Consider the following 17,475-nt stretch of genomic DNA (forward strand, 5'->3'; position numbering starts at 1 on the left):
TATTGATTATAAGTGTAAAATACAAAAAAATTTTTTTGAAAGGTTGCTGCAAAATAGTCAGAATTAGCCACTGTACATCACCCAGACAGCAACATACATTAGTGTCGGCCCAGATACGGCCCACATCTGGACTGTGTTAAAACGGACTCTGGTGCGATTGTGTTTGAATGAGTGAGAACACTACCATTCAAACCCTGGTGCGCAAACAAGAGGACCGATGGGTCTCGATCTGCTTCCAAACGAACTGCGGTTCGACATGAAACATGAAAGCAACGTGGGCCAAAGACATCTCAACCAACCAAAAATACCCTAATTAGGACAGAATGCTGAAGCATACCTGCTTTGTTTTCCTCATCATAGGAGCTACAGGTACAGGCATCAGAAATGCCATCTCCTCGCAGCAGATCTTCATTTGTGTGTGTGTGGGAGGGATTCCCGCCGCTGCTTTCCGCTGTGACTCCTTTATACATTTTATAAACTATTCACAAGTTCTCAGATGGTCAAAATACCATCATATATAGGCTACGCACATATAACGAGTGCATTTAGCCTAGCACACAGCACAGTTTGGGATGTTTGGTAAGTTCTGTCACAAGTTTATTTCATTTTTTTGGTATCTTTAGGTTAGGTCTTAAAAGTGACAGTGTGAATGCTAAGCGAACCAGGATTAAATGTATTATTATTATTTTTTATTTTTGGTCTGGACCAAAAGAACCAAGAGAACTGAACTACAAGTGTGAACACACCCTCAATGCCATGCCAGCTTCTTTGGTTATTTTCCTGGCAAAAAACATAATTGAGTCATTAAAGTTCAACATCCTAAAGGGATCATCACAATTCTGTGAATGCAACAGTCAAACACATAATAATGGGCATGACTATTCCATTAGAGATGTGGGATAGAAAAGGAATAACAAGCGCACACACACTTACTGGAAGAGTATCAGGACCAAAAATGTTTGGTGTGTTTAAACGTATCAAACAGGTGAGGTGACCGATTCACACATCACGCCTGACCGGCCCCTGGAGCCCTTCTGAAGTCAGAGGAGCCACCCAGTGAGTGAGAGATGATGCATTTGATTGGTGCTGACAGCTGTCCGTCACTCACAGGATGCAGGGTTAATGCAGGAGAAGTGAAGGGAGGAGGGAAAGTCAAGTGCTCTACGGTGAGTCTGACTGTTGCTATGTGACAAGAGCTCATTTCAGCTTTTCAGCAAGTGCCGAATCTTATTTTTAGAAAGACAACACACACAGACACACACACACACACACACACACACACACACACACACACACACACACACACACACACACACACACACACACACACACACACACACTATGTCATTACATAGAGCTATTTCTCTGTCTTCCTCTGTATTCAAAGAGGAAAAACCATAGACTACAGTTTTTGTGCATTTTCAGTTGTATGTCTGTGGATTAACTAATAAATCTTCTCTATTGTTTCTCCAGTAAAAAAGAATGGTGTGTAACTCGTCCTGCACCTACAACCAGAAACACCCTGGCAACATTCTAGCAACTGCAAAACAAAATGCTAAAAACCTAAAAAAACAAACAAAAGAAAACACATAACTGTAAAGCAACATAGCAACACCCTTACACTCTAGAATTCTAGAGCAACCACAAAGCCACCAGGTAAAAACTTAAAATCAAACTGCATAGCAACACCCTGGTAACCACCTACAAAACCAGGTAAAAATGTCAAATCAGCTCTGAATGCTTTAGCAATAGCAACACCCTGGTTACCACCTGCAACACTACATCTGCAAAGCAACCAGATAAAAATGTAAAATCCCTCATGAACACATTAGCAACCGCAAAGCAACACCTTGGCAATCATTCAAAACACCTTTGTGGTTGTGACTTTTGCATGAGCAAGCACCACTCAAACTCACAGAAGTGTGTGTGTGTGTGTGTGTGTGTGTGTCTGTTTATCTTGTGTCAAATTAACGGAGTCCGTGACTCTCTACAGGGGGCAGATCCACTCAGAGTCTCCTTACAGAGTCAACACACACGCCATAATCAATGCTGTCATTTACATACGGCAGGAGAAACACTGAGATCGACTCACCAGGAGTGTGTGCAGATATTTGCTCGGGATTTATTTTATAGTCAAGTTTAGGGTCATGAATGATGAGTTTCTTGAAGATTTTACTGAAATGTTAACTAGATAGACAGAACGAAAGAACGATAGATAGAACGATAGAACGATAGATAGATAGATAGAACGATAGATAGATAGATAGATAGATAGATAGATAGATAGATAGATAGATAGATAGATATACAGAACAAGAGATATCTAGATAGGTAGAAAGACAGACAGATAGATAGATGGAAAGATAGACATAACAAGAAATAGAACGAACAAACAAACCATAGATACAAAGTACAAACGACGGATGGATGGATGGATGGATGGATGGATGGATGGATGGATGGATGGATGGATGGATGGATGGATGGATGCATGGATGGATGGATGGATGCATGGATGGATGGATGGATGGACAGACGGACGGACTCTCTATCATGACTCTCATTCTTACCTGTCGGGTCGATAACTATTTCAGCGTTGTTTGCTCTGTTCACTCGCGACTGCTCCGCTCCGGCAGCGTCATGCCGTCTAGAGTCAAGTAAACGCTCATCTTTCCATTTGATGGAAGCCCTTCATTCCAGATGTGTACAGATGATGGCTCTTCACTCTAGCTATGCAAATTAAATTACGCCACCGGCTTCCATTTCAGTCTCCTGGGTTTTCTAGCCATCTTTTTGGTGGATTCTTTTCACATGAACAAGATTTATATGATAAAATAGCCCATATATCTACTCAGCAAATTTGAATATCAGTCTTCCTTCCACTTCCTCATGAATATTTACCTTAACTTGCTTAACAGGAATAGCAGCAAAAAAAAAAGGGGGACAGGATGGACAGTCTCTCAGACGATCTTTTGCTCTGATTGAGTGTCTTGTCCAGTTTTAAGTGGCACGGCTAATTACAGTGAAATCAAATTTGAGAACCGCCAGCTGGGTTCACACTCTCCTGTCAGTCATTTGGGAAGATTACTATGAGGACAATAATTATTTCATGCCCATTTATTCCTTATTTCTCTCCTTTACCTCATCATCACTCCATCTTTGTTCTCTTACCCAGACCCATCCATTCTGGTATTGGTGGATACTAAAGGGTCGTTCCAGTATTTGGAGCCAGACTCATCGTTTGTCTCCGGTAATTTGCTTGGGCAGGTAGGGTTTCTTCTTCAGAAAGAATCGAGGAATAAAAGATAAGAAACTTGTAAGTATGACAAGACACAACAATCTCACCATAGATAAACCATTGCACGCTCATGTTGTATTATGCTCTTTTTCTTTTTGATCCAAAAGACATGAGTTCAAATAAACAGCCTAGAGGAGCAATGAGGAGCAACAGCTGTTTTTCTTTTTCTTTTTTCAAACATCAAAACAGAGAGTTGTAGTGTTGTTTTAAGATGTCCCTGTACGTGCATTTATAAAAACACTGCCTGAATCTCGGTACTATTACTATTTATATGCTACCCTGTACTATTTTTTAGTGACTGCGTTTGCAAAGATCAAATTCCAATCAATGGCATATATTTTCGAGCATAACTAGAAAAGTGTAGGCTATATTCACTATAAAATCTTTCATGACTTTTCCAGGCCTGGGAATATAAAATTCCCTGATATTTTCATGTTCGTCCTATGAACATACTACTATCACCATTGAAATACTTCACAAAAGCATGCAAATTGAAATTTAGCTTCTTACTGCAGAAACAATAGAACAAAAACAAAAAACAAAAAATAAAATAAAATAAAAAATATATATTAAAATTAAATTAAATATATTAGAAAAATAATAAAAAAAAAAGAGGAAGGGAGAGAAGTAGAACTCTAGGATGGGTATTGGTTGCCTATTGTACTGATAACTGTGTGGTTCTTCCATTACGTTTGGTTGCTTTCTGGTTTCGAAGCTTTAATCACCACCTGCTGAGAGCAAATAAGACAGATAGCATAATTATCATGTACGTACGTCTGCACAGACGGCCTAATGATTTCACAAACCAGTGAGCAGAAACCCTTTCACTCAAAAGACCTGCGGACCACACTAATACAGACGTGCAACAAGACTGTATTCATGTCTGCCACACACAGGGGAAAGAGTCAAACAAAGGGAGCGTACGGCTGGACAGAGAGCCTATTGCTACATCACAATGGCTGAAGAATTGCAGAGATGCTGATTGGACAAGACATGTCACTGTTGTTGATTATCAGACAGAGAAATGCAATAACAGACCCTCATTTAAAAGCATCAGAAAGGAACTAGCCGTACCGAATTTTAATCCTTCAGCTCAGAGGAGCTTGTTTAGGAATTGTGCAGCGTGACAACATTCTTTGATAATTCTGTGCCGCGGCAACACAATAGCACAACAAGGATCAAATGCGTTTGTATTGTGCTGAGCCAGATTAGCGGTTCCCCTCAAGCACTCGCACATGTAATGTGTTTCACCAGTATTTATTAACATTATAAAGCGCACACAAAGTTGCTGCTAACATCTAATTTATGTCAGAACCACAGAGAAAAAGCATATTCCCTTTTGTAAAAAAATATTTAAATGTGAACATCATTAATCCTCAACTGCACACCCTGACCTTTCTTAAGAGAAAGAACAAACGAAAGAAAGCGAGAGAGAGAGAGAGAGAGAGAGAGAGAGAGAGAGAGAGAGAGAGAGAGAGAAGAGAGAGAGAGAGAAAGAAAGAAAGAAAGAAAGAAAGAAAGAAAGAAAGAAAGAAAGAAAGAAAGAAAGAAAGAAAGAAAGAAAAATCACATTTGGTGTCTATATATGATGTTTAGAGTACTGATCTGCAAACAGTTACATCAGCAGCCAATGAAACGCAAGACAGGTCACACAGCAACCAATGAAACGCAAGACAGGTCACACAGCAACCAATGAAACGCAAGACAGGTCACACAGCAACCAATGAAACGCAAGACAGGTCACAAATGAACCAATGAAATGCAAGACAGGTCACACAGCAACCAATGAAATGCAAGACAGGTCACAAAGCAACTAATGAAATGCAAGACAGGCCACACAGCAACCAATGAAACGCAAAACAGGTCACACAGCAACCAATGAAACGCAAGACAAGTCACAAATCTACCAATGAAATGCAAGACAGGTCACACAGCAACCAATGAAACGCAAAACAGGTCACACAGCAACCAATGAAACGCAAGACAGGTAACAAATCTACCAATGAAACGCAAGACAGGTCACACAGCAACCAATGAAACGCAAAACAGGTCACACAGCAACCAATGAAACACAAGACAAGTCATAAATCTACCAATGAAATGCAAGACAGGTCACACAGCAACCAATGAAACGCAAGACAGGTAACACAGCAACCAATGAAACACAAGACAAGTCATAAATCTACCAATGAAATGCAAGACAGGTCACAGAGCAACCAATGAAACGCAAGACAGGTCACACAGCAACCAATGAAACGCAAGACAGGTCACAGCAACCAATGAAACGCAAGACAGGTCACAGCAATCAATGAAACGCAAGACAGGTCACACAGCAACCAATGAAACGCAAGACAGGTCACACAGCAACCAATGAAACGCAAGACAGGTCACACAGCAACCAATGAAACACAAGACAAGTCATAAATCTACCAATGAAATGCAAGACAGGTCACACAGCAACCAATGAAACGCAAGACAGGTCACAGAGCAACCAATGAAACGCAAGACAGGTCACACAGCAACCAATGAAACGCAAGACAGGTCACACAGCAACCAATGAAATGCAAGACAGGTCACACAGCAACCAATGAAATGCAAGACAAGTCACAAATCTACCAATGAAATGCAAGACAAGTCATAAATCTACCAATGAAACGCAAGACAGGTCACACAGCAACCAATGAAACGCAAGACAGGTCACACAGCAACCAATGAAACGCAAGACAGGTCACACAGCAACCAATGAAACGCAAGACAAGTCACAAATCTACCAATGAAACGCAAGACAAGTCACACAGCAACCAATGAAACGCAAGACAAGTCATAAATCTACCAATGAAATGCAAGACAGGTCACACAGCAAACAATGAAATGCAAGACAGGTCACACAGCAACCAATGAAACGCAAGACAGGTCACAAATCTACCAATGAAATGCAAGACAGGTCACACAGCAACCAATGAAATGCAAGACAGCCAATAATCTGTGCTTTATTGCACAATCTGTGCAAGTGTGTTGTTGACATACTGTATTCATGTATTCATACTGTATTCATGGACCTTTTTATCATTTATTTATTCATATTTTTTATCATTAAAATTTTAGTTTTTAAGTATAAGTGAAAGTTTTTGTCTTAGGCCACATATCTAGTCACCATTTTTAAAAATTTTAATTAATTAAAAATCCCATTTTTACCTTCACTAGTTCATTTTAAATGGTCCTGCATGACAAATCAAATTATTAAAAGTACAAATATTCCATGTAGACTCTCAATTAGTATGCGTTTGTAAAATCTGATGCATAATAATCATAAACAAATTAGCAAAATGCTGCTTAAAATAGCATTTTAAGCAGCAGTCATGCAACTCCAGTGCATGTCATCTTCCTAAATTAATGAATGTCAACTCTCCAAATACAGCGCAGCCAATGACCTCTAGGATAAAGTACAGAAGAGCCTATGAGTGTCCACTGATGATTTCTCAGGAAATGTGTGACTGACAAGCATCCAAACACATATAGGTACAGACACACACACACACACACACACAGTTAATCAGTGGCTGAAACGGACGGTGCCGCATCGCCCCTCGGTGCAAATGAACAGAATCATCAGAATCCTTGCCGGTTGCCACGGTAACGCAGAATGCCGCAGAGTACCTGTCTTGCAGCAAATAGATTCAAGTACGGAAATGAATAAAACACTAGATTACAGTTCTAACACTAATCATCGCTCACGCTGCGCTGATGAGATTCCAGAAGTATCTCACACTAGAGGCATTAAGCTTTCATTCTGAAGCACATTCATTGGTTAAATTGTTTTGGGTTTTTTTTTTGTGGCTCTTTGCTCAAGGAAACGAAAGACGCTGACCAACATAGACAATCACCAGATAGCCAATGCCAACTGATGTCGACGAGGCTAACAACACTGATCCCCAAAAAAAAAAAAAATAAATAAATAAAAGGAATCCAGATAAAGTGCCTGCTGTTGCTGGTTGGCATGTGTCGGTGCAGTGTGATGTGGACTTTACTTTACAAAGCAATCAAAAACACCCGATTTACCAAATCATTAGGGGAATTACATCCATCCATCCTATCCAACTTTGTCCAAACTAATAAGGTAAAAAAAAAAGACTCCAAAATAAAATAATAAAAATAAAATATAATAGGTAATAAATAAATCAAATATTTAGTTTGATAAATTCGTTATAATAAAATAAAATAATAAATATTTAATATGACAAAAATAAAAATATACAGTATATCACCTTTATGTTTCAAATATGATTAGCTGCTTAGAACTGTTTTTCAGAGCATTAGCATTTATCTGTTATGAACAATAGACTCTTATGGATTGTTATTATCATCTGTCACATCGGTGTGATTTCACAGCTGTGATGATTGTGATTATCAGGACTATGATTTGCAAACGCAGTTATAGGAAGACTGTCTGATCCGAGTTCAGAGAGGTTAGAGACTTAAATAAATGAAAGAATCAGAGAACCATAGGCAAGTTCTAGAAATAGCAGACTTTAAAAGTTTCATTTTTATTAACCCACCATCTAATACGCAATGACCCGTTGCAGGTCAAGTAATATTCGTCAATTTAAGAGTATCTGGACTGGAAGACAAGCAGGTGCAGAAACTGCCATCGCACATTCGGAAGCTCGATGGGGATTTAATCAAGAGCACTGCCGTTTCACATCTCTGATAAATGCATGAGAGAGAGAGAGAGAGAGAGAGAGAGAGAGAGAGAGAGAGAGAGAGAGAGAGAGAGAGAGAGAGAGAGAGAGAGAGAGAGAGAGAGAGAGAGGCTTCTGATAGGTACATTAAAGAGCGCTGACCGCATTTAACAGCTAAATAAATGCTGATGATGATGGGAAAGATTTTAATGGCTCTGCTTCTGCTTCTCTTGTGTTTGAATGTCGCTGCATATTACTGTATGTGTGTGTGTGTGTGTAGGGTTTAGAAATAACACTCGCTAAAAACTAAATGCAAGTAAACACAGGATTTATCTTCAAATAAAGGGCAACATAATGCATGGTTTAAGTTGCGTATAGTAACAAGTTTCACTTAACAAAAAAACGATAAAAAAACCAATCCATGCCAATCACCAACATCAACATTTGAGGTACAATATTGAAATCTCTTTGTTACATGTGGCATTTCATCAGAAGACCATCTAGTATACGATGCTGTGATGAGGGCAAAACTGCTAAATAATTCCTTTACAAATGTCTTTTAAATATTGAATGTACATATACTGTGGGCATGAAACCACAAGTGAAAATGTTATCACTTTTGTAATTTGTAATACAAATTTTTCATTACAAATTATAGTGGGGTCCAAAAAAATTCATAAAAAATAAAACACCTGAGACTTGTGCAGAAAGGTGTTTTGCTCCCCCATGATCACGTCCGGTTTCTGTAAATCCATTTTCCCAAAAGATTATCGTGTGCACATGCATTTTCAGGGCTTGTTTCTGCAAATTTCACTTTCCAAATCCAAAGAGCATCAATATCCTTAAATTTTCCAAAAATTCACAAGTTTAAGCTAGATTTCTTAGTCTCAGATTTCAATGTGAGACTGTATATAAACAAAATTTAGCAAATCCACCTATAGTAGGTGAGGCAAAACATGAAATCATACCAATCCACGACACAACAGGCCTGTCATAACGACAGATAAACAAGACACTAGTGCTCTGACGGCCACTTGTGTGCAAACATAACACACAGAGAGAGAGATGATCACCGTGTGATATGCAACATGTTTCATGTCACGGTCTGGTCATCTCAGATGAGTCCTCCAACATTTATGAGCTCATGAATATGCATTAGTGTTACGCAGGTCTGCAGATTTGAATAAACATGAACATGTGATATGTTCTGAACGGTGCTGACCGAGGATGAGGAGGATGTGATGAGGCACGACTGCAGATCCAGAAGCAGAGGAAACACACGAGGAGGTGGTTACAGATTTAGACACAGGTTTGAGCTCTGATCTCTGAGTCTCATCGAGAGACAGAGAGGGTTATATCACATATACTGTCACAGAGGAACCTAGAGATGATCCAGGCCAAGATACGGCACTCACATGACACCTCCCATGATTCTTTGCAGAGACTCCACACAGCACTCACACACACTTTCCACCAGCATGGGTGCTGGAGTTGCTCAGTTTTGACATTAAAGAAAGGCTGGAAACATTGACTCTGCACTTTCCCACCGAAACAAAATAAATGAAATAAAAATAAAATAAAATAAATTTAATTTGAGTAATAAAAAACATTTTAGCAAAAAGTATGATTAGCCAGTAGAATTGCTTTTAAGGGATAAGCATTTTCTAGAAGTTTTTTAATAATCTGTTTTAAAGTTGTAATGAAATGGAAGTAGTGACAATTTTTTTCTATACAATTTAAAATGTTTCAATTATTTATTTATATGTATATATATATATATATGACAGCTGGCACCTGCCCACACTGCCAAAATAACCAAAACCTGGTTCAATGACCATGGGATTACTGTGTAATTACTGTGTGATTTCATGTAATATTCTAATTTTCTGAGATTTTGATTTTGTGGTTTTCATAAGCTGTAAGCCATAATCATCAAAATTATAACAAATAAAGGCTTGAGATATCTCACTTTGAATGTAATGAGTCTATATAATATACAAGTTTCACTTTTTTAACGGAATTACTGAAATAAATCAACTTTTTGATGATATTCTAATTTTATGACCAGCACCTGTATATATATATATATATATATATATATATATATATATATATATTTTTTTTTTTTTTTTTTTTTTTTTGAAACAGCTACTCAATCCATTCTATTTTTTTTATTTAGCTTGTCACTATATTTTCAGTTAGTAACCTCAATTTGCATCTTATCTACCCCCAGATGTTTTTTTTAAGGGTACTGCCCACCCTTAAAAGTACACTTTACTCTACACCTAATAGGTGCATATTAGTACCCTTACTAGTATTTACCCTTAAAGTACTAATATATACACCATCTAGGGGTAGATAAGATGCAAATTGAGTTTACTAACTGAAGTAACTTAAAAAGGTAACATTTTTACACATTTTTCTTACATTGACTGATATGAATTTTATTTGTTATATATTTAAACAACTTTTAACTATGCCATGAAACCAGCTTGTGATGCCTTAACAACTATATTTAAATTACTTTAAATGATGAAATATGTTCTCAAAACTAGTTTTCAGTGGAAAAGTGGAAAGAAGTCATTCGCATACACGTCTTTAATAAATAAAATTGAAATCAAATTGTATTTAAATAAATATGCTTAAGCTTAAAATATGATTAGCTAGTTGAATTGTCTTTAGAGGATAAGCATTTTCTAGAAATGCTATTAAAAAAAAAAAAACAGTTTTAAAGTCACAATGAAACGGACGTAGCGACGTATCTTTTCTTCTGTATTGTGACAAACATGCATGTGTAACGGATTAGAGAAAAATAAAATGTAGGGCGGGGACTCGATCTATGCATGGGTTGTTGATTGGATGTTGAGATGTGGGCGTGGCACTCAAAAGTGGAGGCAGATGAACATGAGCTTGGGGGCGGAGTTTAATCTAACTAAATGATTGGAGAAGTCCTGCATACATCACCAGAGAGAAATCTGACTTTTTCAACGGAAGGTCCAGTTATGACATTACGGGGACAAAAAATACATACATAAACATATGCATTGTTCTCAATAAGATCTATAACATGCATTTATGTCGATTTAAAAATGCAGCTCTAATGAAAACAGCAACACATGCCGCAACAGTCTATCTAGTACATCTCTACATAGACCAACAATAATGAAACAGCCCAAACGATGCAAGAACCTCTTCCTGCTTGAACGGCCTCTAACACTCCTGGTGTGGCACATTTCTCCTCCATTACACATGCAAATAAGAAACATGAACAGAGACCAGTCCTACATCCAACGCTGGAGGCAAATAACCTCTGAGTGTGAATATATTTAAATCTCTGTATTCATAGAGAGGAAAGTGTTCTTACCCCACTGTAGAGGGGCCAGCTGCAGATGATCAAGGATGAGCTGGTTGAGGACGCCCTCCACACTGGCCTCCCCATCACGCTGAAGGGACGAGTGCACATTTGGTCAAGGGAAACATGCCTTATTATCATTAATGACATTGAAATGTGATGCAAATTTGATCAGAATGTCATATTCTTTACCCAACTAACCTTTATCATGTTTTTCCTGGAAGCATTCAGAACAATAATGCCACTCTATGTTTTCTGCATTAAATTAGCCAAGCAGTGTGCATGGAGAAGAAGAGAAGTATGTTGACGGAGGTGAAATATTTGCGCACAGCGACACTAATGACGACGACGACGAGAACAAAAAGCTTATTACGTAACAGCAGTGATGCTATCAGAAGCCTCTAATGACTGCGAACTGTGTAATGATGCTGAGCGCTGCAGTGAGAGATGGCCACCTTCTCAAATGAACCATGTAAGTGTACACTGAGATCTGGAAGAGATGACGAGATGAAGAGATTCCTAAAGCCAGATGTGGACAATAATAATTAAAACAATTTCATATTTTATCAAATAAAACTCCTTTCATTAACATTTGAAAATACTGACAAATATTGTTCAGGACATTTGTATTAAACTAATAGTGTACTTTATATACAGTGCGCAGTCTTTAAATTTATCCGACAATTTGCCATGCTAAGTGTTTAGTATGCATAACATATAACCAGAGTATTCTGTATGGAATATAGTGTCACAAAATGCAATGCAACGATTATTATCAGGCATTTACATTTTCTTAGTATTTTTTAAAACAAAATCAAAGTCAGAGGGGAATGATAGGTGAATAACTCTGATGTAGAAGCGCCTAGCTCTGGTTGTAAGCCTAAACTTGATATTAACTGTAAACTCATCCCTAAACCTTGTTTTGTTGATCCGAATGTTGTTCCAGGATCATCAAAGATGTTGATCCAGGAACATATTGTACTGCTCTCAACTAGTGATTAATGAGCCAAAAATGGGCTGCAGGTCGATTCTGAAAAAACAATGCTGGATTCAACTAATCATATAATCCTGCATGAATAGCTGCATTTTAATGAGGTTTGCTACCCTATAATAGTAAAGAAAGCTAATCTTAAGGGCTGTGCGTCCAAATAAAGTCTAACAATATGGAGAAATGAATGGTCACAAATTAATTTGTCACTTGGTAATACAATATTTGGCCCACAGCTTAGTTTGCATATTATTTGGCTGATACAGTTCATGTTATTACTAATAACAATTATTTAAAATTTTAAGAACTTTTCTGTTACGTTGTATTATAACGAATTTGGGACTGTATTGGGTCACTCAATTATTAACAGTGCACAATCTGAGAACGAAAGCCAAACCACCAGAGAACCACTGATATATAACATATCATTTCGCAAACTATTGTATTTAAATAAATAAAAAGAATGCAGTATAAACTGTAATACTGAACACATTCAAATATTACTGAAAGTTAATTTAACGTAATAGAAAAAAGTGATGTGAACTTAAGATGTGATTATATTAAACTGCACTTAAAATGAAGGTGTTTGGTGTTTTAAGCCCCCAACGGCACCTTCCAGGCAGCGAGGGGATGGGTAGGTTTAAGGTTGAGGGTAGGGTAAAACACCATCGAGCTAAAATGAATGAGTTGGAGCAATTTTTTTGTTTGTATAAATGAAATTGTTATTGTGTGTTTTTGCACACGATTAGTCTACTGTAGGGAGAGATGTGTTAGTGTTGAATGTTCTGTTATGTATTCACAGGGGTTTCTATTCTGCTATTGCTAACAAGCAGTTAATTGCAACAAAAATTGATAAAATGATGTTTATCCAATCAAATTTGATGAGTTAGCTTAGTTAAACTAAATTGCAATTAAACTGCAGGTAATCAGTTACAACTCAAGGATTAAGTTAGTAAAACTTTACGTTTTGATTTTGTACTACGCAAGCAAGTTTTTTGAGTTCTGCCAATTTAGGGTTTGCAGTGCATAGTATTTACTGCACAGTATGCTAGTTTTCCACTCAGAACACAGCCGCTGACAGAGCCGTTCCCATTACCTAACAGACAAAGGAGTGGCATGACACAAATGCCAGTGAGTGATCTCACATTTCAGTAATTATTGACAAAACGACTATGAACACAACGACATTTGTCAGTATAATAGTGTGTTCACACACGGATATACAGTATTTGCACATTTATGGTTGGTTGACTGACATGATGGTAATCTCTGACCCGCGGGCTCAGTATGAACTTGGACACATTCACCCATAGGGCGGCACTGAACACTATTTTCACAATTACTCTTCTCTTCATATCACTGTGTTTTTAGTCAACCAATCATGCCCATGTTTCTACAAATCCAATCAGTCATGCTTGTGCCAAAATTTCTGAAACACGCACATATCGCCCGCTTGGGACTGTATCTCTTGATTATTTATTATTTCAGGAGTTTATTATTTTGTAAGTGTCATTGAGCCTCCGCAGTGGCAAGCGACTCGTGAAGAGAACAAGTGCTAGTAATCACGGGGGCGTTTAAACACTACTAAAATGAGAGATGACGCAGTGGAGAGTGTACAGTGTTCAGGGTTCATGTCATGGTGTCAGTCTCCTGAAATACACGTGAGAAAAGATGAGCACCACTGGATGATGCTGTTTTTAAAAGAATACTATGTGGAAAAAAATTTTTTTTTTACATAACACAATTTTTTTTCCATATGTCCCCAAACGAGCATTTCTGTCAGATTTACTTCACTTCTGGGGACAAATTTGTCCTCAAACTACAGCTAAGTACACACACACACACAAGTGCCATAAGTTTAAACCATATGTCAGTGCATCAGTCTCAGTGTAAACGTGTCTCCTCCAGTGTGTCCAGCTGTTAGAAACAGATGCTGTCTGACGGGCGTCCTCACAGCAGGGACACACGTAACATCCATAACACATCACATGCTTTACTCCACATACTCTAAAGCTCATACACCGTAGTACAACAAATAACTACTAGGAGAGTTCATCTGAAAACAGTTTATAAACCAAACTCTAAAATCTGATTGGATGAGACTACAGTTAAGACTAATGATGCCTAACTAAGGAAAACACAACACACAGACTCCCGTGGCTTATCGATCAAGTTCTAACATCTGATTAGATCAACAACCTGTATACTTAATCATATTGATGTTGCCACCATTTTAAAGCTGCTTTGGAAAAATCTGTATTGTAAAAACCACTAAAAAGATAAATCAAACCAGAATATAATATATCATGTATATGACATTGTATTCATTTTATAAAAGCAATATGCCACTCAAGGTTGTGTTTCAGTGATTTTACCATAAATAATGCCGGGGTTCAGATGACATAATATCAGCCTGATTTTGGCACAATCCATTTGAAGTAGGGTGTCAAAAGACAGGGATGCAAGAATCATTTTATCTCGCATAGCATGAAATTATGCAATGGAGGAAAGGTTCATGGAGTTATGGAAACAATACTCCTGCCTTTATGATGTTTCCTTGAGGGACTAACACAACAGCGTGAAAAAAGATAAATGCGTCGTTAAAGACGTCAAGCAATGATTGGCCTGGAAGCGAGAACTTAGAAGTCAAAATCCCACACAATCAGACACTGACTATAGTAAATAAGGTAACACTCATAAGTGTGTTCAGCTTCAGGTTATCAGAACAGCTGCTTTGAGTTTCAGTAAAGGATATGATGGTCCAGCGGATGTCCAGCGTGCTGTTGATGAGGCCTCCCTGGACCTGCTGTCTCTTCTCTTCCTGTTGGCGTACTGTGGACAGTCGCAATGCATCGTGGTCCGTCACGGGCATGCTGTCAAAATCAAACTTATCCACCTGAATGGCCATCCTGCACAAACACACAGAAGTACACAAAGTTCAAGTGAAGTGCTTGTCAAATCCACAAAAAAAACACAAAAAAACCCCATTTGTTTTTATGGAGGATGACACGCTCAAAAAGAAACCCTTCAAATGTCAGTCAAATTTCATTTGTATACACAATGTTAAAAAACTGTTAGCAGAAACCCATCACCATAAAAGGCTCGTCAGAAACTGTACACAAAAAATGCCAAGGACGTGTGCAAGCTCACATAACCACTTCAGGCTCATAGAAACGACAATAAAATATCCTTGACATTTCCATGTTCTCCGTTATCAGCAAGCAGAGAGAAAGACAAAGAGAGAGATAGAGATAGTGGGATGGATTAATGAAGGAGATAAGGCCCTCTGGGGGACCGCTGGGAGATGCTCTCAGGCCTGGAGTCGAATCGCATCATCTCTGGAAAGGAATACGACTGCAAATCTACTGATACGAGACAGAAAATATGCTGAGATGTAAGCTATGGCATAACACCAGTTGTTTGAGTGTGTGTCATAGAAATTATATAGATGACAGTTAGAATATAAAAAAAATACACTAGATTTACATGGATGGATGGATGGGTGGATGGATGGATGGATGAATGAATGGATGGATGGGTGGATGAATGGGTGGATGGATGGGTGGGTGGATAGATGGGTGGGTGTGTGGGTGCATGGATGGATGGATGGGTGGATGGGTGAATGGATGGGTGGGTGGATGGATGGGTGGGTGGGTGGATGGATGGATGGATGGGTGGATGGATGGATGGATGGGTGGATGGGTGGATGGATGGATGGGTGGGTGGGTGGATGGATGGGTGGATGGATGGGTGGATGGATGGATGGGTGGGTGGGTGGATGGAAGGGTGGATGGATGGATGGATGGATGGATGGATGGGTGGATGGATGGATGGGTGGATGGATGGATGGGTGGGTGGATGGATGGGTGGGTGGGTGGATGGATGGATGGATGGGTGGATGGATGGATGGATGGGTGGATGGGTGGATGGATGGATGGGTGGGTGGGTGGATGGATGGGTGGATGGATGGGTGGATGGATGGGTGGGTGGGTGGATGGAAGGGTGGATGGATGGATGGATGGATGGATGGATGGGTGGATGGATGGATGGGTGGATGGATGGATGGGTGGATGGATAAATGGACGGACGGGTGGGTGGATGATAGATAGATAGATGGATGGATGGATAGACGGGTGGATGGATGGATGGATAGACGGGTGGATGGATGGATGGATGGATGGATGGATGGATGGGTGGATGGATGGATGGATGGATGGATGGGTGGATGGATGGGTAGGTGGATGGATGGATGGATGGATGAATGGATGGATGGATGGATGGATGGGTGGGTGGATGGGTGGATGGATAGATGGACGGACGGGTGGATGGATGGATAGACGGGTGGATGGATATATGGATGGATGGATATATGGATGGATGGATGGATAGACGGGTGGATGGATGGATAGATGGGTGGATGGATGGATGAGTGGATGGATATATGGATGGATGGATGGATGGATGGATGGATAAACATCATTAATGGTGAGATTTGACAGCGCACACACACATCCTCGACTTCTTCCTGCTTTCATTTATCCAGTACACACACAGAAGTCAACAGGCCCTGCAGACACTGATCTATAATTCATCACACACACATTACGGAGCCTCCGGCCGACTCTCTCTCTGTTTCCACAGCCTGTGGTGTGTTGGCCGTCATACAGGAAGGAATAATTATTTCCTCTCGTTCTTCTTTCATCCGTCTCGTGTTTAGAGGACTGCAGTGGATTAACACGCTGAGATAAATGAGATGAAACTCAGTGAAGGTGATTCTGACTCCGAGACTCACGGCTGTTTGTCTCTATCTACTCTTCTCTTTTGTCTGTAAACACTCCTGCTTCCTTTCCTTCGTTTGTTCATGATGCTCTGGCATCATTTCATTCATCTTTTTGTTCTTTAGGATTATTTCTGTTGCCTGCTCATTTACACAGTTGCTTGTTCTTTTCATTATTTCATTCCGCCAATCTTTTATCCATTCTTTCACTGTTTTGTTTTCGTTCTATCATTTTTATCCTCCAGTTCTGTTTCTTTTGATTCGTTTGTTCCTTTGTTTGCTTGGTCTTTCTTTCAGTTTATGCTTTTATTTTGCCAATTGATATTTTGTTTGTTTACCTGTTTTTGTTTCGTCTTTCTATCACTTTATTTCTATTATGCC

The 17,475-nt window shown here is 39.0% G+C and overlaps 1 protein-coding gene across 1 annotated transcript in view; it reads right to left on the reverse strand.

Annotated features, from left to right (window-relative positions):
* trappc9 (trafficking protein particle complex subunit 9) overlaps positions 1–17,475 on the reverse strand; it is a 215,446-nt gene that overhangs the window by 68,377 nt on the left and 129,594 nt on the right. The window contains exons 20-21 of the mRNA XM_079879309.1: positions 15,073–15,226; positions 11,342–11,432 (exon numbers count right to left, since the gene is read on the reverse strand). Coding sequence (XP_079735435.1) covers positions 11,342–11,432; positions 15,073–15,226 — 245 coding nt within the window. The remainder of the gene's footprint in view (positions 1–11,341; positions 11,433–15,072; positions 15,227–17,475) is intronic.

Source organism: Squalius cephalus (genome assembly GCF_949319135.1).
Source record: "Squalius cephalus genome assembly, chromosome: 8".
NCBI classification, from domain to species: Eukaryota; Metazoa; Chordata; class Actinopteri; order Cypriniformes; family Leuciscidae; genus Squalius; species Squalius cephalus.